This window comes from Myotis myotis, unplaced genomic scaffold, assembly GCF_014108235.1.
Source record: "Myotis myotis isolate mMyoMyo1 unplaced genomic scaffold, mMyoMyo1.p scaffold_m19_p_5, whole genome shotgun sequence".
Lineage (NCBI taxonomy): Eukaryota > Metazoa > Chordata > Mammalia > Chiroptera > Vespertilionidae > Myotis > Myotis myotis.
This window is the reverse complement of record NW_023416357.1, coordinates 46,738,474-46,762,561: the sequence shown is the minus strand read 5'-3', so window position 1 is coordinate 46,762,561 and position 24,088 is coordinate 46,738,474. Positions and strand designations below refer to the sequence as shown.

Below are 24,088 nucleotides of genomic sequence, written 5' to 3'. Positions count from 1 at the left end.
AACCAGCAATGCCACTTTAAGCATTCTATTCTAGAAACTGTATTTTGCTCACATGTGCAAAATATGTGTTCATTGAACATTGTTTGCAATAGCAAAAGATTGGAAACAACTTAAATGTCCACTAAAAAAGATTTATGTTTCACCCGTGATATAATTTCAGAAATACTTTTGTGGAAAAAGCAAGAGCATGATGTTTATATAATTTAGTAATTGTTATGAACAATGTGTATATACATACACACCTACACCACATATATACATGCATATACATATGTATATATGTGTTTATGTGTGTGTGTATATATCTTCAGAAGGTTACACAGCAATAGCTGCTAACTATCAGCAGTTATTCTGGGGAGACAACCCTGTTGTAAGGAGGAAATGACACTAAGAGGAAAACTTTTATTTCTCTGTAGACTTGTGCCTTTGAACTTTCATTATATGCATGTATTAATTATTCAAAAATAGTTTAGGGACCTAAAAATTAAGTCACAAAAATGGTTGGGAAACCAGAGGGCAGGAATGAGAGGTACCAGAAATTTCTCTTACTGGGGTCAGACTCTGAAGGCAAAGGCTTATTCTTGTGTAATGACCTGCATATTTTCTGGAGACAGCATCTGTCAGGGAATCAAGCTTGGAATACTGGGAACTGGGAATTTACTACAAAATGTGTAGTCTTAACCACTAACTTTCCTTAGTGCGCGTAGTGGGAAGACTAAAGAAATTCAAAATGTTAACACGCTGCTAAGTCCATGGCGCTCAATTATCTTCGTGGCAAGAACTATTCACAATGCAAGCAAAACAACTAGAGAGAAATAAAAAGTGTTAGTTTTAGGAAATGATGGTTCTGTTGTACTGGAATAATTTGGGGAGGTCTTATAGGGTCATTCAAATACAGATATTAAAATTTGGGAGCGGTTTTTTCAGGGAGTCATAGCAGCATGAGTGGAGGGTTGGAGAAAAGAATGCATTGCTCTCCGTAGCTTGGTGTTATGGAGAGCAATGCAAAAAGTATTTTGAGTTATGCAAATATTTTGGATAATTTTAAAATGTTCTTGGAATCCTACATTCAAGCAAAGTATACTCTAAAATGATAGATGAAGAAGGTCAGAGAGAAGGCAGACTACACTAAAAAATGACAATTACATATACTTTCTTTAATTGAAAATATAAATACATACTAGTACAGTAAGTTAGATGACTTGCAAATATACCCTACAACATAATGGTTGTGAAAATCACTCCTGGAATCAAATCAGGGCTCAGATCCTGACTCCTGGCTCCATCCCTCAGTAATGCCTTAATCTTGGGCAAGTTTTGATTCTTGATTTCCTCAACAGTTAAATGGAGATAAAAATAATGGTTACCTCATAACGCTTGTTGGAATGATTTAGTGAAGCAGTATTACATGTGAAAATGCTTAGTGTTTAATATACAGTTGAGCCTCCATGATTGCTGCCAGTGGAGTGTGGTTGGCTCTGAATTCAGACTGTTTAGGTTCAATTACTGGCTCCAACACTTACTAAGTTGAGACCATGGGCACTTTACCCAACCGATCTGTGCCTTATTCCTTTCCTCTAAAAGGGGGTAATAATAGTGATCTATTGTGTTATTTTTTCCTCTCTGCTTACCAGGTTACTGCAAATTCACCAGATTTAAACACCACCAATTTATTAGCTCACAGTTACATATGTCAGAAGTCCAGGTCAGGACTTGACTGGCTTTTCTTCTTTGGGTCACACAAAGCTGAAATCCAAAGTTTAATCCAAGGACATTTTGGATGTTAAAGAAAATAAAGTTTTTGAAATGCAAAACAAAGTTTTTAAATGCAAAATGATAAAAAAATCATAGTGCCAAGTACCATTTGATAAAATAATTTAAGACTCTTCATGTACTTAGTTTATTTATTAATATTATTCATTAATTACAGAAATAATGAGAAATAATACATTTAGTGTTATTTACTGTTTGACAAATTAAAAGTTGAGTTTAAAATTTTTCGATAATTTAATGGAGGTGGTGGATGGGGAATGAAGGTAATTAGTTATTGAGATAATTTTTTTAAAATTCCATAAGTGATTATTGTCTTACTCATTTTCTCCTCCTCCTTCTCCTCCCCCTCCTTCTTCATCATTATCTCCATCATCACCATCGTCACTATTGTTATCATCATCATAATCATCACTGTGAAGCCACTAATGGACTAGGCCCTTTTGGGACAATAACCTATCACTGCTAGTATGTGTTTAGTACTTTTATTAACTCCATTTTACAGATGAGAATAGTAAGGCTTGGCAATTAATGGACTTGCCTACGTTAAAAGTTATAGTGGTAGAGACAGTATTTCAATTCATATATGTTCTGTTCCAGAATCCAAACTATAAGCAAATAAGAACAATTCTTGAAAATCAGTAAACTTTACACACTTCCATTTTTGTTAGTTTTGCTGATACTTTACTAGTATTCTGCTTTATTTTCTGGCAATGTTTTCCAAGTTCTTTTCCTTGTAGCACTAAGTGTACAATATGTTAACAGGTGTTCTGAGAAAAAACTTGTCCTAGTGAAAAAAGAAGTTTACAAAATTCTGAATTACACATGTCTGGAAAAGTTTCATAACCACAGGACCTTTCAGAGTTTCATATGCTAGTGTTCACCATGAATCCTCAAGATGCTGCTTTGATATGCAATGTTACCCAAATTATTGGACCATGGCAAAATTTGTTTTTTCCCTCAGAAACCTATTAATATCTTGGGGGAAGTAAGCTTGCAGAAAATATTTGGGAAGTGCTGTTTTCAAATGATGTATAGATTCATTTTTGGTATTTTGGGCACATATTTGCAGAAGCTATAAAATGTAGCCTGGATCATATATGCTTAGTAAAGGACCCTTAGCATTTTATGTGAGCTAAAAGATTCATAACAGAATTTTATCCTTTTATTTTTTCTTCTTTTTAAAATCTATATCTTTTGGTCTTCTAACATTTCTTCTATTCCACTTCTGAAGAGGCTAGATATGAATTTATTAAGAGTGAAATGAGTGCTATCAATGTAAATTAGATAAAGTGCCTGGAACCTTCAAAATGAAAAGCTGATTGGTACATGATCATTATCAACAAGTGAGAAAAAGGGGGGTAGCTAAGCACAGGAAGCTATGGATCTAAGGCTATGTATCAGAATGAGATTGGAAGTGGGACTTGTGGAAGTAGAGGTATTAAACTGGCAACATATATTACAAGTTGTCTACCAGGTTAAACAGAATGGCATTTATAGTCACAATTCCAGGTATTTGGTCACAGAATATGCATTTAATGTAGTTTTATGCTCTCTTGGAGTTGTTTTTTTTTTTTTAAGAATTTAAATTAGAATGAGAAAACGTGCCCAGCTGGTGTGGTTCAGTGGTTGAGTGTAGACCTGTGAACCAGGAGGTCACAGTTCGATTTTGGTCAGGGCTCATGCTCAGGTTGTACACCCGATCACCAGTAGGGGGCATGGAAGAGGTACCTGAGCAATGATTCTCTCCCATCATTGATGTTTCTATCTCTCCCTCTCCCTTCCTCTTTGAAATCAATAAAAAATATATTTAAAACATAAAACAAGAAAAACTTTTAGTAACATACACTGTAGCAAAAAAATAATTAACTTCCTAACATGCTTATTAAGGTCATATATTATCAAAAAAGTTGAAATAAATGGAAATTAAATAGGAAAATAATACCTCATCACAGAGACACTGTTTTTCATTTTATATTTTTGAGATTTAGCACTAACCTTTGAAATAATACCTTCACACTAATACTAAACATCTCATTTCAAAAGAATAAAAAGGTCCCTATGGTAGACATGCCATAGCATGACTGAAAGCCCACTTTCAAAATTCAGTAATAATGATGTGCTAGAAGGTTGGAATATCACTGTTTAAAACTTCTTTGCTGCAACTCTGGACAATGATGTCTTATTCTAACATCAATGGCTTGAAGCATGAAAATAGTGAATAAATGATTCTCCCACTTTCCCTTAGCAAAGTCATTTTAAAAAACGATTCCTTTCACCAACTGAGTGAAAAAGGAGCAGGCATTGAGATGCACAGATTGATAATTACAAAATAGTCATGGGATGTAAAGTACAGCATATGAAATATAGTCAATAACACTGTAATTATGTATGGTTCCAGTTGAGTATTGGAAATATCAGAGAGAACACTTTGTAAAGTATTTATGATTGTCTAATCAATATGCTGTACACCTGAAATTAATACAGAATAATATTGAATATAAACTGTAAACCCTATTCTTTTACCCTCTCCCCAAACATATGATCTGAACAAACCTTGGTTTGAAATAATTTTGAAATGCCATTGTGTTTTATTTGCCAGCGGTACAAGACCTTAACTCCTCCATAGCAATATATAATAATACTTTTCCACCAGTCTTTTATCCTTGATCTCACTTCAAATTCCAAAAGGAAGGTAGAAATTCAAGTTTAAGGAACCCAAGCAGGCAAAAGGAGATGGAGTTTGCATGGCCAAAGATCCTGTTATCCTTTTCTTAGTACATACAGTCTCCTTTCACATCCTTGCCTTCAAGAATGTTCCCTTCAATTTTGCTGTGTCTGTGTTTCTCTCTCTCTTCCTACCACCCTCTCTGGAAGGAAAGAAGAAAACAAAGCAAGTGTTTCATTTTGGTGCCTGCAACTGCCGAAACGGAATCCATGTACACTAAGCGGTCATTCTAATCAGAAAAATAGAGAACACTATTGTAAGCCAAGGGCTATATTTTGGTCCAGCTATTTCCACTGCCCAAACCAGTCCATTTATACTGTTTTTGTGGGTAATAGGGTGATTTGATCCACTTTAGTGAAGCTTCAAGAACCTGTCATTGCCCGGCCCCCAATTCACCCCAATGTTTCTCATCTTGAAACAGATGCAGGTCTCCCATTCCCTAGCCCCAGCCTTCACCATTCGGTCCCCTTGAAGAGATGAGCCCGCAACCCTCTGCCCCAGCCCCAGAGCTAACAGAAGTGCAGACAGACAGTGAAGCAGCCCCGTCTTAGCTGGATGGAGTCTCGCTGCTCAATCGGTCGCATTTCCTGAGAATCCAGGACAAGTGACTTTGCAGGGCTCTGTCTCGCCAGCAGCTTTGTGCCCCAAGAGCTACTTTTCAGAACCTCTTAACTTCTTCTCCTGGCTGTACTGAGAAAAGGGCTTCGGGGGGATCCTTAACGTGGTTCATGATAAAGTCGGTGCTGGAAACCAGGAGAATCTCCGACACCAAAGGTGTCTCCCTTAACCCCGCGCCTCTGGGGCGTGTGGACACGGTACCAGCCGCCCAGGAAGGTAGGAACTTCAGAGGCGGCGGCAGGTGCCAGGGTGTGGCTGCGGTTGTCTCCCTTTTCCAGCAGAAGGAGCCACCTCCGAGTGAGAGAGACAGACCCACAGAGTCAGAGAGGGAGGGGGGACGGGCCGGGGTGGGGGCGGGAGGCGGAGGGAGGGAGGGAGGGATAAGAGGGCGGCCGGGGGCGGGGGCCTGGGGAAGCCGGGGAGGCTCGGCTCGCACGCACGCCGCCTCTGTTTGTACACAGTGCGCTCGGGGCGGCTGGCTGGCTCCCCGCCCTCACGCTTCATTGTTCTCCAAGTGGCCAGCCCCGCAGCCCAGACCCGGAGAGCGGCCCCAGCTGCGCCGGCGGAGCGGCCAGCCTGCGATCGCCGAGCGGGTGACCTGGAGCCCCGGGCTCCCGCGCCCCACCCCGGCCGCCCAGCCCCAGCCCCAGCCCCAGCCGGGACCCACCCGCAGCGGAGGCTGAGACCCGCCGCTGCCAAAGCTCGCCCACCTCTGCGCCAGAGCGCAGGCGAGAGCAGGAGAGACAGCCCTCCCTTCGGGCACCCACTCTTCCTCGCCCTCTCCAAGAATTTGTTTGAGGAAGCGCTGCAGGAAGAAGACATCTGCCTGAATTCACGGCCAGGGGCGGGGTTGCTGCTGCCCTGCGGTGCTACCTCGGGCACGTGCCCCCCCTGCTCCATCGCCTGCCCAGCCGGGGTCAAGTCCCGGAGAAGGGATCATGAAGCACTCGGTGGCCGCTTGGCTCTTGGTCGGGCTCAGCTTCTGTGTCCCCCAGTTCTGCAAAGGTGAGGAGTCTCCCCCCACCCCACCCACCCGCGCCGCCACCACTGGGTGCAGGACACAGGGGAATGCCATGCCTGGCGCTGGAGGTGCTCCCCTGGACTTGCCAGGGGTGGCGGGCTGCGCGGAGGAGGCAGCACGCCCTGGGTTCTCCGGAAAAGTGCCCTTAAAGTCAGAGCAAGTGCGTGGGGTTGAGCAGGAAAGAGGGTGCGGTAAGGAGGTGAGATTGAGGGAGGAAGGGAGGCAGGAGGGAACGAACGGCGCTCTTGGGCACCACAGATTCTCACTCGGCCCGCTGGAGCCCTCCCTGAGCAGTGCCGGCCAAGGACGGTGCTGTCCTGAGCCTGCTAGGCACCCCGGGTGGGCATTCCTGGGGTGGGGCTGGGCTCAGCTCATCTAGTTGAAAAGGGAAGTGGCTGGAGAGGCGCGGGACTGCCTGCCCCCGGGGTGCAGAGCTTTGGCACGAGGCTGGGCTGAGCCTTTTGCAACCCAAACCTCACTCCGGGAGTTTGGGCTGAGGGTGAGATGGAGAACTGTCCGACAGACAAGTCAGTTCTGCTTTCTTCGTCCTCTCCATCCTCGGAGGCAGCCTCGGCTTCAGAAAACCCCGGGGAAGCCACCTCTGCTCTAATCCTAGGGGCTCAGGCTTTGCTCAGCCCTCCCTTCTGTGCAAGCTTCACTCTTGGAAATGGAAAATCATGCGGTGCGAGATGACCCTCGTGTTCCGCCCAAGAGCGGAAAAGTTGTAAGAGCTGGCCTGCCGGTGCTTTCCATGATTTGTGTGAAATAAACCAGCCTGTTGGGGAGAAAAAAAAGAGGGCCAGGACGAGTCTCCTGCTGGGTTGTGACTTCCAGGTCCCTTGCGAGGGGTCGCTTATCAACACAAGCCCTGGGCGGGCCCCCATCTCTGCAGCGGTGGGGGCTGACGGGGGCGTGGGAAAAGGGCAGAGGGAGCCGTGGGGCTCCGGGGAGGCCGGGGGAGGGGTTGCCCCCTCTGCACTCCCGGGTGCCGGCAGCCCCTTCTGAAGAGCCCGCAGGCTGCTTCGCGGAGAGCTGAGTGCACTGCCTGGTTTAAAATACTCTGCCTCTAAGAAGGGAGAGTTGGATGGAAAATGTGTTGACTAGAATTCATGTGAGGTTGCATACTGAATGAATATTCTGCACCATCCGTCCACGCACCCGTCCTTCCATTTGTTTCGCAGGACAATTGTGTGCTCTGAGGCTACTGTTCGCCCGCGTTCCTGGCCACATGCCCTCCCCGCCCCGCCAGTAGCTGTCTGCTGCCTCTCCTTCCTCGGCCTCCTCCCTCCCTCTCCCGGGATGAGGCTCTTTCCCCCGCGAGTAGGCGTGTGTGTAGGTATGAACCTCGCCTGCATTTACCAAGTGCCCTTCCAGGGATCAGGCAGAGGCAGCCACCCCGCTGAAGGTTGCGGAATGGTAATGGCTCCATAGTTGCTCGGTGGAGTCCCCAGCGATACGAAAAACATTGTGTTCCCACCACCAATATTTTCCCTTTCTCTTATTTCCCGTCTGAATTGCTTTTGTACTTTGATCCTTTAGCTGGAGGGAGAAAGGGGGAGCTGCAGGCACTCCGTCTTTCCTCCTCCCTTCCCCACCTCCGTTCCTGCTCCAAACACGAAAACACACACATTCACCCACTCACACGCACCTACAAGGTGCCACGCTCTGTCCCAGCTCCGAGGTGGAGGCGACGGCGCCTTTAGCGTGTGTGGCCACTGGGTCCCTGTCGCCTTGTTTGGTCGGGGTGAGGAGCCCTTGGCAGGATGAGTCTCAGCTCGCTGCAGCCCAGAGCGCTGCCTCCTAGGTACCAGGGTTAGGGCACAGTTTACCCTGCCAGACAACACACCTTGGTGAGGTTGCCTGGCCTCCCATCAGGCTCCTAGACAATGCCAACAGCTGTGCACTCCAGAATCTTCAGTAGGGTTCTCTTTTGTCAGCCAGCCTGTAGGGAGAGGGATTTAGGAAAAAACACCATTTTCCATGAGCAATTTATGTTAAACTTGCACATTTCCACTTTATTCTCCTTCAGCCCTGCAGAAGGCAGAGTGCAGCTTGCATGACAGCTCCAAACGATTAAACTTTGAACAAAGTTATTAAAGCTGGTGCTAACACTTAGAATTTCCCTGCACCTTCCCTGCCCCCCCGCCCACCCCCCCTGCACACATATCATTTATCCAGTGTATGCCTTTTAGAAATTGGAGTTTCCCTGCGTGGGTTGCAATTTCCCTGCATTAATGCCTGGGATTTGATAAGGATGTGTAATTCCTTTTATTAGTTATTTTTATTTTAAAATTAAGCCAATGGATCAGATTGAATATTTTATTAACTCTTAAATTATTCATCATTATGGGTTGCTCTAAAAAATCCAATAACATGCATACAGTTGCAGCAAGCACGTGACATCTTATGCAATCTGTCCCTTTGCCTGCAGTTTGTGCTTGAAGTCTTTAGCAAATGGCACTGTCTAAAGATGTCTAGACACTTCCCAAATACTCTGAACCATCGGTATTTACATTTCCTTTTTAAATAAATGGTGATTTTTAGTTAATTCTACGTGAAAATAAATTAGTAGCTGAGCAATCTCACTGGAGATAAGAACACTATGCTTAGTAGCTGAGCAATCTCACTGGATAACAACACTATGCTTCTATGATTATACTAGTATAGTAATATTTATGCTGAAATAACAGTTTTTTATGTGTTTAAAATTATTACATATTAGTGTCTTCATTACCTAATTTACATGACCATTAATTTTATACTTTAAAGATAAATGCTAACTTTAGATTCCTGTTGAAACCTTTAAAAATAATTTTGAGATGTTGAAGTCATAATTAAGGAAATATTAAGTATCCTGCTGTGACTATTTCAAACTAATGCAAAATCTTGGCCATGGCATCCACTCTCATGGTGCAACGTACATTTTTCCCCCCTTCTGCGCATGAACATTTTTTTCCTGAACATTATTGTTGAAATATTTCCTTAGAATTGAAATGCATTTTGTTTTAAATTTATATGATTTTGGGACAACATTTATAATAAAACAAACTAATGGTTAAAAATTAAAATAGCCTATTCTCTCTAGGGTCTTGAAGTAACAAAGATCTTCAAAACCAGGCAAATTTATAGCACTTCTCTAAATTAAAACTCTGTTGTATTTTTAAGATCATTATTGATATAAAACATGTATTCAGGATTTAGGATATTTTTAATGTTACTAATAACATTTGCTTTCATTGCTGGATACATATGATTTCTCACAAAATTATAGCAGCATAAAGGGATAAAGTATACATGACTGAAATGGCTTGGTTACTCACAACTATTACAAAATATAAGTTAATAGTTTTGACAGCCTACATTTGTAGCCCATACTCCTAATTTCACTGATATTGAGATAAAAATGTTAATTAGGTAATTTATTTTTAAAGTTTTTATCTTTTACAGGGTTTTGAATGGGATGGACTGTATATGTTATCATTTGTGTACTGTTTTAAAAACGTGCTAAATTCAAGTTTCTAAAGCCCAAGAAACTAATTCTAATATTTGGTCTTCACTGAACACACTTGCAGGTGCAATAGAATTGAGTATGATTTATGATGTAGTAGGTTCATTATACTGTATTCTGGCCAAAACAAAACAAACCAACAACAAAAATGCAGGATTCAGAGCACAGTTCAAACCAGAGTAAATCAGAATGAATAGGTAGTGAGTAACAAATAAATTTTGCAAATATGTAATCAATGGTATGGCTTCCATCACAGCTAATAAATTTACTCTTTATATAGTTGAGTTTATTTCCTAAGTAGTTTGCAAACTGGCATTTATGTTTGTGGCAGGGGAAAGAGTAGAAAATCAAAGCCAAACCATTCCTACTATTCAGTTCTCACCTGCATTTTTAATGAAGATGCCTAGTATGTTTTCCTTTTTTTTAAATCATTGCCCATGTAATGACTTTAATATCTGTTGGTTAATCAAAGCAAACAAGTATTTATCTACAAAAAATCAAATGGTTACCCATGTTGAGTATTTTCTCATAGTTATGGGATAATGCTAGAAATTAAGTAAATACTTAAACTGAATGAATCACCACTTAATTGTCAATTAAAATACCTCCAAGAAGTCTGATTTGGGAGAGTTGTCGAAAGAAAAGTAGATTGGGATAAAGTCTGCCCTTGCCAGCAGGTGTCAGAATAATCAGTGAAGATCTTTTAAAGCAAAGCTGGAGAAAATAAAAGAGGTAAACTAGTAAATGCTAATCTGCAAATCCACATAAAGATAAAATGTCCCACACTTATTTTGTTATATAAAGGGCATATGAAGTAATAGGTCAAACTTAATTGTATGAAACTTATGTTATTCGTGCTCCCCTGAAAAAGAGGACCCACTGCTTGTACCACGGGACTTTAACTTGGAAACAGGGTTGCTGTTAGTGCCACAAACAAGTCCATGTCTAGGTTAAACTGCTGTATCTCAGGGGTCTCCTGAGTACATTCAGAGGAAATGCTCAGAGATTTTATGAGGTGCTTACAGCAAAACAACTATTATTGAAATGTTTGGCATGCTTTTAAGCTTGTTCTTCATACCAACTGAATGTATTATAAATAAAAGTTCTGCTATAATGACTTCTAGCTACATATTATACATATCTATAGTCCTGGCAAGAGATACCTGCATATCCTTTTCTATAACAATGATGAAGTATATGTTTTCTTAGAGTTTGTAAGTTTCTAAATAACGTAAGTCATGTGCCCAAAGGAGACTAAAGGACATGAAAAAGTTTTTTGGTTTTTTTTAAAATATATTTTATTGATTTTTTACAGAGAGGAAGGGAGAGAGATAGAGAGTTAGAAACATCAATGAGAGAGAAACATCGATCAGCTGCCTCCTGCACATCTCCCACTGGGGATGTGCCCGCAACCCAGGTACATGCCCTTGACCGGAATCGAACCTGGGACCTTTCAGTCCACAGGCCGACGCTCTATCCACTGAGCCAAACCGGTTCCGGCATGAAAAAGTTTTATTACCCATTTTGGCCCATATGAAACCTTACAGATGTGCCTACTGTGTATCAAGTTGTCAGTCAGTTGACATCATTTATTTGTTTTTAATGGATCCTTGCCTGATAACCTTTTCTTCTGGCATCTGCTGATACAGCCCTTAAAACCAGGTTACAGATTCACCAGAACACCATTTCTACAAGTTCTCTCAGGTTTTATACAGTCGCTGACACCATGCAAACAGTCTGTCTCCAGTGGCATCTTTTCTGTCAGAGTCCTCCTAAAATAAAAATTCTTTCTCTCCCTCTCCATCTTTTCCCCTCCTCCCCCGTCACACCCCCAATATTTCCTTGCTCGATAGCATCTCTAGGGCATAGTATTCACTATAAAATTCTGTCATCATTCTTAAAAGGTCGCAAATCTCCCAGACTAGAACTTGAAATTTATTCTCTTGTGAGGGGGAAAAAAAGATGCAAGATGAAGCCTCTACTACTAAATCCTGAGGTTTAAAACATAAATGGAAATAAATTAGGATCTGAATTACAGAGCAACTTAGGATTTCACAACTTGATTTTGAAACGCAATTTTTGGACTGGAACATGCGGTGTCCCCCTGGGCAGACTGGTTCCTGGGTTCTTTCTCCATGGGAATCGAAGAATGAATCCACGGACAGAAGGTGGTATAGCAAAGGTGGATATTTATGAAAGAACAAGTACAGATTCCCACATGGGGAGGGGGAAGAGTCCCACTGAGTCCCTGTTTCTATGGTTTATAAAGGCTGTAGATCTTGGTGCCTTGATATTCCCTCTGATTGGTCACTATTTCCTTGGACTGGTTACTATAGTACAACGGTTCTCAACCAGTGGGTCGTGACCCTTTGGGGGTCGAACAGTCCTTTCACAGGGGTTGCCTAAGACCATCGGAAAACACATATATAATTACATATTTTTGTGTGATTAATCACTATGCTTTAATTATGTTCACTTTGTAACAATGAAATTGGGGGTCATCACAACATGAGGAACTGTATTAAAGGGTCACGGCACTAGGAAGGTTGAGAACCACTGCTCTAGTAACTTGTGAGCTCAAAGGTTGAACCTCACATGGGACATGTGAGGTTCCCCCCCCCTTTCCTTATTGTTTTCCTATTCCCTTTGGGGTTTCTACTCCTTTTGGATGAAGGGCTTCCTTCCCTTTATTTTGTAAATATAGACCTTTTGCTGTTTCCAGCTCCCTCATTCAATGGAAATGTACCCGTTTCGGCTTTTCAGCTTCCCTATTCCAGCTTCCGCCAAGCCAACCTTTCGGACCTCGGGGTCCACCAGTGGTCTCTGGACCACAGATTGGCAACCGCTGCCCTGTTCTATGGAAATATACCTCCTGCTGCTCTGCAGCCCTGTGCTTCTTCCATTGGTCCTCTTAATTTCTAAAATTTCTAAATCTGTCCTTTTCACCCCTAAAAATTCCTGTTTCAGTTTGATCACAGTGACCTGCCTACATATATCAGCTGGGCAAATACTTATATTGACTGTACTTGTAGTGAAGTTTTCCTGCTTTGCCTGTAGCTTTGATGCTTAGCACATAGCTAAGAACCTAGAAGAAAATATAAAAAAGTTCTGATCACCTCAAATAGTTACAATGTTTAGGCCTTAGATCATATAGAAAAGACTGTAGCTCTTGGTTTTTAAGTTCCTGGGCTCTCTTTCAACCAGATCCAAAGAATGAAGGGCATATGAAGTCACAGGTCAGACTTAATCAGAGCAATAAAAGGTGGCAGCTGATACAGGAGACTAACAAAGTATATGCAAAAGCAGTGATAGCTTGCAGGGTAAAAAACTGGGGACATTTGTTGGGGAGTGGGTTTGGCTAAATTTAAAGGTCGAAAGGCATTACTGTGTAAGAATATCATAGCATTTGGGGCCGGTATTGGTCTTGCATTCTAGACACAGACTCACTGCAATGTGTTTAATATTTTGCAGTACAAAGGCAGTAAAATGTATGCATCATTGAAGAGATTTTGTAAAAAGTATTTAAGCTTGAAAACCTGCCTAATGGTGAAAGAGACAGAACTCTGAAGAATTTGGATGTTTGAAAACTTTGTTTTACTATCATGCCAGAGAAAATGTTATTATATATTTTGTATTGATTTCCCCCCTACAGTAATGAATGAAGGTATCACAAAACATATTACTCAATTTTGTAGAGAAGAAGTGGACCTCAGAATGCAGATAAAATGTCCCACACTTATTTTGTGATATTTTAGAAGTAAATGTACTGTTATTTTGTTGTGAGATATGCATTATTATATTGATAATAACTGCATAGGATTTGTTCAACGGAATATTTAACATTGCATGAAGAGGAATGGGAGATTTTGTGTACAAGAATTTAAGTAAGGGTTTTTTAAAGTACTAAAGCACTTTTGAATGTGATTATTAATATGGAGAAAGATTGACTCTATATCTTAGCTTTACTTTTTCAATTTTTTTAAAACAAGCTTGTATCAAACTGATTGGTTTCTTTAAAAATAATTTAATACAGTATAACAGTGAATAGATTGGAAGGCCAAGGTTTTAATCTCTTGTTAGATGATATTGTGCTTAATTTGAAGGTAATCTCTTTAAGGTTTATACTTGGTATTTGATAAAGTCATTTATTTGGGAATGCAAAATAATCCTCTTAAATCTCTTCTTGTACTGAGGTCAGGATGAACATTTACATTCTACTGATGCTGGAGATTATATGAAGACAACCAGGGTAAAAGGGGCTCATGACTCAAGCAGAGAAGACTAGAATAGTCAAATGAACATTAGAGGATGTTTGTATTTGAAACAAGTTGACAAATCTCTCTTGGTAATGGCAAGCAGTCTCCCACCTCTGTGTCTTCCATCTGTGCTCTCACACCTTTGATGCCGTTCTGTCCTCACATTTTTCTATCCAAATGTGCATTGAACTCAGATTTTATCCACACTCTTTTCTTGTTTGTTTAGCCACCTTTTTCCTTTCCATAGTTTAACTTTTGTATTGTAGACACAAGCTTTTTTGAAATGTTGTCTACAGACAAACAAAAAGCAAATTACCATTCAAAAATGCTTTAATATTTATATGCCAAGTTCTTATTTTATATTTTGTGCTTCCTACAGAGCCAGGGCTTAGAACAGTATCAGACAAGACAAACAACACAACTAAACAATGACAACAAAACCCAAAAGATACAGTCTATATATTGAAATGAATGGAGCTACCCTCTCTCCCCCAAATCAGTGTTCCGTAAATATACATACATTTTAAACAGAAGTATATTTTTTATATAAAAAAAAGCCAAAAGTAGTTTCAAGAACTTTGTTTTTCAGTTTTTACAACCTGTGTTGTAGATGAACCTACTTTGAAAATGCTGCTCAGTGCTCCTGAGACAGCTTGTTGTTTAAGATACAGTGTTAACATACAGGCATGATACGGAGTGCTTTTTATGTTCCTGATGCATCATCAATTAAAGAAAAGCTACCGCTAAGTGATAGATTACTTTGTTAGATACAAAGTTCTGACATTTCAGCTAACTTTAATTTTGAATTAGAAATTTTTCTGGTATCATTTTCCCTTTTCCTTTCTTCTCTTTACTTGGGGACTCCCACTGTATCAGGTTAAATATCTTGCTAGACAAGTTAACAAGGGGCATCCATTCTGATATATTTATAAGTACAGTGAATAAGGATAGTATTTATTGAAGTGATCTTAAAGGTTAACAAGGTTTTTATTTCTGCTGATTTAATGAAGGCTTTTAATTTGCCTCACATCCCGTCCTCATTTAATTTGATTTCTATATAATTTATTAAGAAGTTTTAGCCAAACAAAAGCACCAAAGAGTCTCAAACCACATCAGCTAGAAAATTACATTTTCTAGTTTATTTTCATAATTACTTATCCAAAATATGGTTTATTTTTTAAAAACTAGAATTGGATTAACTTGGAACATTTTATAAAATAATGAAAATTATATCATCTAATAATAGATCACCTTATTAATATCTTTTGTATAGTTGGTACAATATTTAATAGTTGAAATGGACTTCCAATGTTTTGTTATATTTATTTCCCAATAGTAGTAGTAGTAGTAATAATAATAATAATAATAATAATAATAATAATACAATAGTTAACATTTCTTAAGCATTTCATATTGTTATTCTAGAAAACATTCTAGAAGGCATTCTTTTTCTTTGTCTTTTTTCTTTTTTAAATCCTCACCTGAAGACATGTTCATTGACTTTTAGAGAAAGGGGAAGAGAGAGATAAAAACATCGTTGTGTTGCCTCCTGTACATGCCCCCTGCCTGCGTCTACCAGGGATTAAACCTACAAACTAGGTGTATGCCCTGAGTGGGAATTAAACCCGTGACCTCTTGGTGCAGAGGAGGTCACTCCAGCCAACTGAGCCTCACTGGCCAGGTCCAGAGAAGGCATTCTTAATCTCATTTAACTAACAAGGAGACTGACCTTCAAAAAGTCACATGACCTATAATTCAGCATGACCTGTAATTCAAGCAACCAATGACAATTTGAACTTGACTCTACATGTTCCCATTCCAATTTATTTTTTACTCTTTTCTGTTATACCACTTTGCTTGTGTGAATTATAGTTGTGTGTTTTTTTCTCAGTTCTTGGACTCATAAAACGAGAAGGAGGAATTGGTGTACTGCTATTTGCCTTTTAGAAAAATATTTCAAACTGCTCCTCAGCCCAACATTAGCACTTTTTTTTGCCATCAGCTTATACCACTTCCCTTCCTCTTGGGAGCCCAAGTAACCATCATGATATCTTGAACTTCCTCAGTGACTTCAAAACTTTGTTTCTTCTCTAATATTTGTTCCCTTAAAATTTTTAACACATAAACTTGTGACCCTTATAAAATCCTGGTGTTAAACTTCATGGAAGTTCCCAACACTAATGATCCCCATCTTCATTTTTAGGTACTTACTGGCAATGCTATTTCTTAGATTTTCATATCATGGGAGTTGTGCAGGTACCAGTACTTTAAATTCCTCAGGCTTTCCATCTCTTAACAGAATCTTCTTTCTACCTCTTCTTACCTTCATTTCTATTGAACCCATCTTGTCGCTGCTCTAATTCTCAGTCCTCCTTTTCCCTCCTCTTTTCCAACCTAGTCTCTGTGGCAATCCATTTCAAGAGATATTCAACTATTTATGAATTTCTCAGCTGTGATGCTTTAACCATTTCTGCTTCATTAAGTTCCAAACTAAGGTAGTTTCCAAAGAACCTTCCCCATTTCTGGCACCAGAAAAGTGGAGTGCTGTCAAAAGGTAGTAGGATCCATTGGAAATCCTGGTGGAGCTGAAAGGTTAAGTTGGGCTCATAAAGGAAACGAACAATAAAGATAGAAAGTAATGGTATGAGGAGTAAGATTATGGGGGATTGAAGTAATTACACTGTAGTTACAGTTACAAATATTGTTCTAAACAATAGTTTATTACATAAAGTACTGACTCTCAGTGTGAAAGTAAGGTCACCAAAGCAGCCCACCGTGACAACATCTCATCTATGGACCAAAGGAGCTTTAAAGATGTCTCTGGAAGTTTCCTAGCAAAATTCTGCAATGCAGTCCATGTGACTGGAAGTCTTTGCAAGGGGAGGCGATAAACAAATGAAATGAATTTCCAAACTACTTCTAGTGAAGAACATTTTGACTTTTCCAATTGCTAAGGGGCGTTTTTAAATGTAAAGGAAATAAGTAAAAAGCAGTGTACCCTGTAAAACTAAAGAAATTACAAAGGGTGTTCATTTTTTAAGTTATCATGTTAAGAAAACATGATGGAATCAGACAGGTAATTGAAAAATTACTAATTGTCACAGTGTCTGCATCCCAATGGTCTAAGAGGACAGTAATGGACGAATATTTTGTTTTATATTTTGTTCTGTATATTTTGGAGTATGATCATAGGAATTATGATTGAAGGAGACTAGAAAATTATTGGAAGAAAAGAGTCAAGACACAAATGGCCAGGTTTTGGAAAAAATCATCTATGTGGGTATTGAAATTCCCAAAAATTATGCCAGGAGAAATGTTGGAGAGAATGACAGTGAATTGGGAACAGAAATCTTCAAGGAATGAGGGCATATGGTACAGAAATCAGGAGATAACTATAATACGATGGTAGGTTTGGAGAATAGAGATATATGATGTGAGATTAAAACTGTGTGAGAGAACCTTCAGAAAGTCTCATTGAGGAGCAAGAGGGACCTATGCCACATCTCAGGTCTAAAAGCTATGGGAGAGAAACTGGTATTTAGTTAAGAGGGCTACAGGGTAAGCAGTGACCCAAGGGAGAGCTGAATTCCTCTAGAGCAGGAACACATATAATAGCCCAGTCCCAGGCATCAGGCTCTTTGAAGGTCCTCATTCTACAGCGTTTAGCACATTGAGCTCATTATAATAATTGATATGTCCCACTAAGAGTAACACATTTCAGCACATAAAATATGTTTTCATATACAACAGCTCTTTTAAACCTCATAACTAACTCAGGGGTCATTATTTTCCCCCTACTTTACAGATAAGGAAAAAGACAGAGAATAGAATAAGTGATCTGCACTAAAACACACACACACGCGCGCACACACACACACACACACACACACACACAACCCACAAAAAACTAGGTGTATGTCTTACAGACCGAAGTCCAGGACTCTTTACTATAACACAGCTATGGGAGGATCCCTTCTAAAGCTCAGCTGGGCTACGAAGATTTCTGCAGTTGTGCCCTGACCTACTTTGCCCTATTCAGACAGGCCTCTAGGTATTTTGAGGTCTGCATAGTTTAGGTTACTGGGAATGTCAATGTCTGCTTGGTGGCCTTCATCCTTGCCCATGTTTGAATTGCTTGTGGTCCTGATTGAAAAACAACATTATTACTAGGGGAATATTTCTTTTTCAGTTTTAACATACTCATAATTGTGCAACCTATTACACAAAGAATTCTTTTTCCTCTAATTTACATGTTTCAAATACTTATAAACCATGATGTTTCTTCTTTGGTGTCTGACATGCTAAGTCATACATATTTTTTTCCCTTTAATCTGGCCTTGTAAGCCATTTCTTTCAACATTTTAGTTGTTTCATTTGCAATCTGTCCAAGTAGCCTACATATTTATTCAAGAGGCTTGGGAAAATCTCAACAAAGAATTCCAGGGATGTTTCCCTAAATAATGCCACACACATTAGTCTGTTTTATTTTGCAAATATATTCTTAATTTTTAATCTGTTGCTTTGCTATAATTATGTCTTTCTATCAGAACACATTTTTCCAAATAATACTTGTCCATGTCTTTTTTATGACTTTATTTTGCATTTCTTTCACTGGAATTTTATTTAATTTTTTGATTCTGTATTTAGTATAATAGTTGTTACTTTTATATGGTGAATGCTCTGCCCACAGAATCTCAGAATAATTTAACTTCATTTGCTGACAATTATACTAATTCTAGAGGCCCAGGGCACAAAATTCATGCACTTGCGGGGAGGGCTTCCTCAGCCTGGTCTGCACCCTCTCTCAGTCCCGGAGGGAGCCCCGGGATCGATAGCCCAGCAGAGGGAGGCCCCGCCCACCCGCTGCAGCAGCGCCAGCCAGAGGCCTGGGCCTCCCTCTTTGGGGCAATCACAGAAGCCCCCCCAGTTGATCGCACTGCGGCTGGTGGCCTGGGCCTCTCTCTGCAGGGCAACTGTGGGGTGGTGGCGGGGTCCCCCCCCCCTGCCCCCGACCAATTGTATCACACCTGCCTTGGCTGGCCTGGCGCCAGTGCGTGTCATAGCATGGTTGTTTGGATGGTCGTTCTGCTGTTTGGCCATTCAATCAATTTGCATATTATGCTTTTATTATTATAAATGCTATTTATTGCTATTTTTGTATCATGTACATAAATGCTTGATAATAATTTTTAATTGTTGGTGGGGGACCTGCAGGTAGCCCTTTGATCAGCTCATTTCCCCAGTGCACCCAGTTTCAATGCACTCATTCCTCCCCTTAGTTCCCTGTTTTACATTTATTCCTTTTGAGGTCTTTAAGTACTTATTTTCTTGAATCTATCTTCTATCTCTATTTTTATTTTTTCCTCCTTCTATATTTATTTCTAGCTATCTCCTTCTGTATGTTGCCAATTTCTGCCTGTAGCTTCTTTCTCAGTTGAAACTACACACCTCCACACAATCTAATACCTCTGATCACCTTCTCCAAGTAATCAATGCTCCAACACATATACACACCATATACCCTTTACTCTCTATAACTCTTTATCTTTTAATTATAGTATTTTTTTCAAAAATCATAGTGATATAAACACTTTTGTATTAGCTTCTTTATTTTCTGTCCTGTTTCCAATGTTTTGTAAACTCCACGTGGGCAGAACGGACATCCATTTTGTTTCTTAATATGTATTCAACTCCAAACATGGTGTTGAATAGGGTTGGGTAGGTACTCAAATTATATTTGTTGACTGAATTTACACATGTATCAATGAATGAAAACCATGAATGGAAACAACGATGCTGGTATATAAATCTTTCCCTGGTTAAAAAATATGTTCCTTTGATAGATCCATTAACTTATTTAGTACCTTCTTATCTGTTTGATGCACTGATGCACTGACCTGTGATTTATGGCATAAGCGATACACTTTGAGAAAGCAGTAAATACTTTAGTAGTGGCAAACTCTAAGAGCTGACTGAATAATGACCTATCTGTTTCCATAGCTGTCTAATTTATAAACACCTTATAAGCAAGATTCAGGTTGTACCTTAAATGAGCAAATTCAACAAAATAGTTGCAATTGTATATAGAAGATAGTAAGGTTTAAACCAGTGGTTCTCAACCTTGGCTGCACATTAGAATCACCTGGGAATCTTTTTAAAATCCTGATTTCTGGGCCTCATCCTCCGGAAATTCTGTTTCTTTGTTATCGGGTGGGGCCACAACATTAGTAACAAAGAAACAGAATTTCCGGAGGATGAGGCCCAGAAATCAGGATTTTAAAAAGATTCCCAGGTGATTCTAATGTGCAGCCAAGGTTGAGAACCACTGCTTTAAACTGTCATTTTATTATCAAGTGTTGACAAGAAAAATATGTGCAACAAATTCAAAGCACTTGGTATTTTTAATTGTCAGGTGGGGGACCTGCAGGTAGCCCTTTGATCAGCTTATTTCCCCAGTGCACCTGTGATCAATCCTATAGCTCTACCAGCAATAACTGCCCTCCAGTCGTAACTTCTTACCCTCCTCCCACCGTGCATTCACACCTGCTGAACCCAGATGTACTTGGCAGAGGGGGAAAGACGGCACCTGGAGCTGTGTCTGCTTGGGAGCCTCCAGAGCAGTGTAATGACAGTGTCTATGTCATGGCAAACTGCTGTTTATTCCCCTGTGGGCTACCACACATCTACCTCTCTTAAATGCCTCAGTGGTTCTAAAACAGTTTGTATGCTTGTGACCCCAGTAATTGTGTGATTTCTACTCCTAGCCTGAAAGCTCTGAAAACTACATGTCTCTCTTTAAAACAGCCTAGACAGCCAGGGATTGTGTCGAGTACAAATTGTAAAATCGAATGCATTGCTCCTTTTTTATGTGATAGGAAAGAACTGTTGGCAATTTATTTTGAGGAGCAGTTAATTTCTTATTCTTGTTCTAAAGCTTTAATTATTTTTAAACCTATAAATATATACTCATTGAAGAAAAGTTTTAATGGTAACATTTTGGTATCTCTATTTATAGAGACTTGCTTCAATTAATAAATATCTTGGATGGATCATGCGACATAGTTGTATAATTTATTTACCCGACAACTTTTATTGTGCAGAGATTGATGCAAAAGACTGTTCTGGGTGTTGAAATTACAACAATAAACAAACAGACCTAGGTTCTTTTTCCCAGAGAGCTCACACTCTAATGAAGGGGAGCAGAGAATAAACAAAGGGAGTTTGTAGGTTACAAGGAAAGGGTAGGGGTTTCAGGAGTGGATTTAACTTAGGTAGTTGTGCTCAATCAAGCCTCACTATTCAAAAAGTTAAGGAAGTGAGGTATATGTTGCAAGTATGTTGTCTTCAGCTTCATTTGTCTTTATATTGTATTTATTATTTTATGTGGTGTTAAAATAAATTTATTTTGTAAGATATATTAATATTTTTCATTATGATTTGCCTTTGGCATCATATTTAAGTGCATAGGAATTGTTCTTTGTTTTTCCCACCAAATGGTTAGCTATGTGCCCCAACACAAATTACATCAAATGTTAGGAAATGAGGCATGTATCATATATTAAATTCTATGATATATTTGCATCAGTTCAGAGACCTACCAGGGTGCTTCTCTATTAGTGTGACAGTAGCATATAGTTTTAATTATTCTAAATTTGTAATATATTTGTGCCATCATATACAGTTATTTAAAAATATATCTGAATATGCTTTGCTAAATATTTTAATTGGGGTGCTTGCATATATTTTCATAAATGATATTTTAAGCTATGTGTATCAGGCTCGGTATAAAGGAAATGCTGAGTTGGTAGAATTAATTGGGAAATTCAGTTCCCTGGAAGATTTAAATATTATAAGAGTTTTATGTTTCTTGAAGTTTTGAAGTAACTCAGATATTAACCAATCTGATCTGCTTGCTGGGTATTTTTGTGAATACTGCTTCTAGGGTCTTTCTTAATCAATAGAGCACTCACTTGTTATCTATTTTCCATGTTTGATGATTTGTAATTTCTGATACAATAGAATACTTTAAGGATATCTTCTAGTTGATTAGCATATGTTATATATAGCATTAAAATGTTTGTGAAGAGTTTCATATTTATAAAAACAAAACATAATGCAGTAATCTATATATGATCTGATCATTACAAAGCAAAAAAAAAGTAAGGGTAAAACAAGATAAAGCTCATAGGCTCAGGAGTTAGGGTTTCAATTTCAACAGATAACTGACCTTGCTTTTTGAAAAAGGAGAAAAAAGCGAAGATTATAATAATAGAGCCTGACTCTTAGTGTTATTGTGAGGATTTAATACAGGTTAAGTGCTTAGAACAATGTCTGTAGCCCAAGATGGGCCGTTATAATGATTAGATCTAACCCATATAATATGCTTATAGATCCTGGCACAATATAAACCCTCAATAAACACCAGGTATTATTTTCTTAATTGTGGTTGTGGCTATTACTATAAAGAGGACAGTTACCATAGGACACATTAAGAGGAGAATGATATACTTGTAAGGAGAGGGTGGGAACTTGGATCCGTTTGACAAATTGGCTGATCATCAAAGTGGAGCAATCCTTGAATTTATCTGAAATATATTTTGTTTAGGTTCTGGCTTCAAAATATTTAATTTTGGGATATTTGGTTGCCATAGTACATTAGGGTTTTAATAAAAAAAAATGCCATAGACTGGGTAGATTATAAAATACAGAAATTTATTTCTCATCGTGCTGAAGGCTAAGAAATGCAAGATCCGTGTGCTGGCAAATTCAGTGTCTGGTGAGAGCCTGCCTGCTGTGCGTCTTCACATGGTTCATGAGCCAAGGGCGTTCTCTGAGGCTTCTTTTATAAGCCACTGATCTCATTTCTGAGGCCATCAGCCTCCTGATGTAATCACCCCGCAAAGGCCCACCTCCAAAACCCACCACATTGGTGAATGTAGTGCAAAGAGGTCTATAGTATTGTCTTTAATAGAAAAATCTTTCAATGTCTCCTAACTCACCAGGAGGTCCTTGCTTCCTTCATATTCTTCCCACACTATTTGCACTGATTCTCTACTCTGAGTATAGGCTATAGGTGTGTCCTGATTTATTACCTGTAATAGAAACTTCTCCACTATTTTAGGTTATTTTTATTTCACAGTTTGACTTGGCAGTCTCAATTGTAAATACTGCGTATAAGAAAGCTGACAGCCTGAAAGCTCTTTGTAATCTACTTATTCATGGCTAGAGTGTGTATGGTCAGTACTTAGTATTCAGAAAACTCTGCTATTTTTTTGCCTTTAAGAAGTTCAAAAGTGTTTAAATATTTTTACTCAAAATAGATAAAATGAAGTTGATGTTGGACTAAAGGTCTTAAAATAATAGAATTCTGTTTGCATTTTAAAGAAGTGACGACTATTATAGCTCATCCCCCTTCTGTTTCAGGAACAGCAAACAAAAATAACTTACTATTAAAACAAGACATTTAGGTCATATCAAGATATAGATATGCAAACATGTGTTAAGGGTTAGAATAAAACTATATGGTTTTTTACAGAATGAATCAAGTGGTTTAGATGAATTAAGAAATAAATGATTATTCTGTCCAGCCAGCATGGCTCAGTGGTTGAGCTTCAACCTATGAACCAGGAGGTCCCAGTTCTATTCCAGAAGGTCTGATTCTATTCCTGGTCAAGGCACATGCCCAGGTTGCGGGCTCGATCCCCAGTGTGGGGCGTGCACCCAGAGGCAGCTGATCAATGATTCTCATTTCCATCTCTCTTTCTCTCTCTGTCTCCCTTCCTCTCTGAAACTATATATATATATATATATACACACACACACAATGATTCAGGGTAGAAGACTGCTAGGTCAATTTGAGTATTACAGGAGTTCTCCATAAAGGAATAATTGTAGCATGCAGATTCAGGATTATATCCCCATTTTAAGCTAACTTTGCATTGAGAGGTATCAAGAAATTGCTAATTCAAAATATTAGTGATGATTCATAAATAATTTTGAAATTGATCTTTACAGAAAAAAGCATGCTTCTCTAGGAATAATGAAATTAAATAATACTGAGTAGCAATCTTAATTGCATACCAAGTCCCTTTTGCAATAGAACATAACATATTTAATCTACATAACACCAAAGGGTAAAGAACATAGGACAAGAATTCCACTATTATTTATATGTACGATCTCATGTA

General features: G+C 39.3%; 1 protein-coding gene across 2 annotated transcripts in view; it reads left to right on the top strand.

The window, feature by feature from the left end:
- Positions 1-5,524: 5,524 nt before the first annotated feature.
- EDIL3 (EGF like repeats and discoidin domains 3) overlaps positions 5,525-24,088 on the top strand; it is a 409,273-nt gene continuing 390,709 nt past the window's right edge. For both annotated transcript variants that reach the window (XM_036309338.1, XM_036309337.1), the window contains exon 1: positions 5,525-6,121. In XM_036309338.1, the coding sequence (XP_036165231.1) occupies positions 6,055-6,121 (67 nt within the window). In that variant the 5' untranslated portion in view covers positions 5,525-6,054. The remainder of the gene's footprint in view (positions 6,122-24,088) is intronic.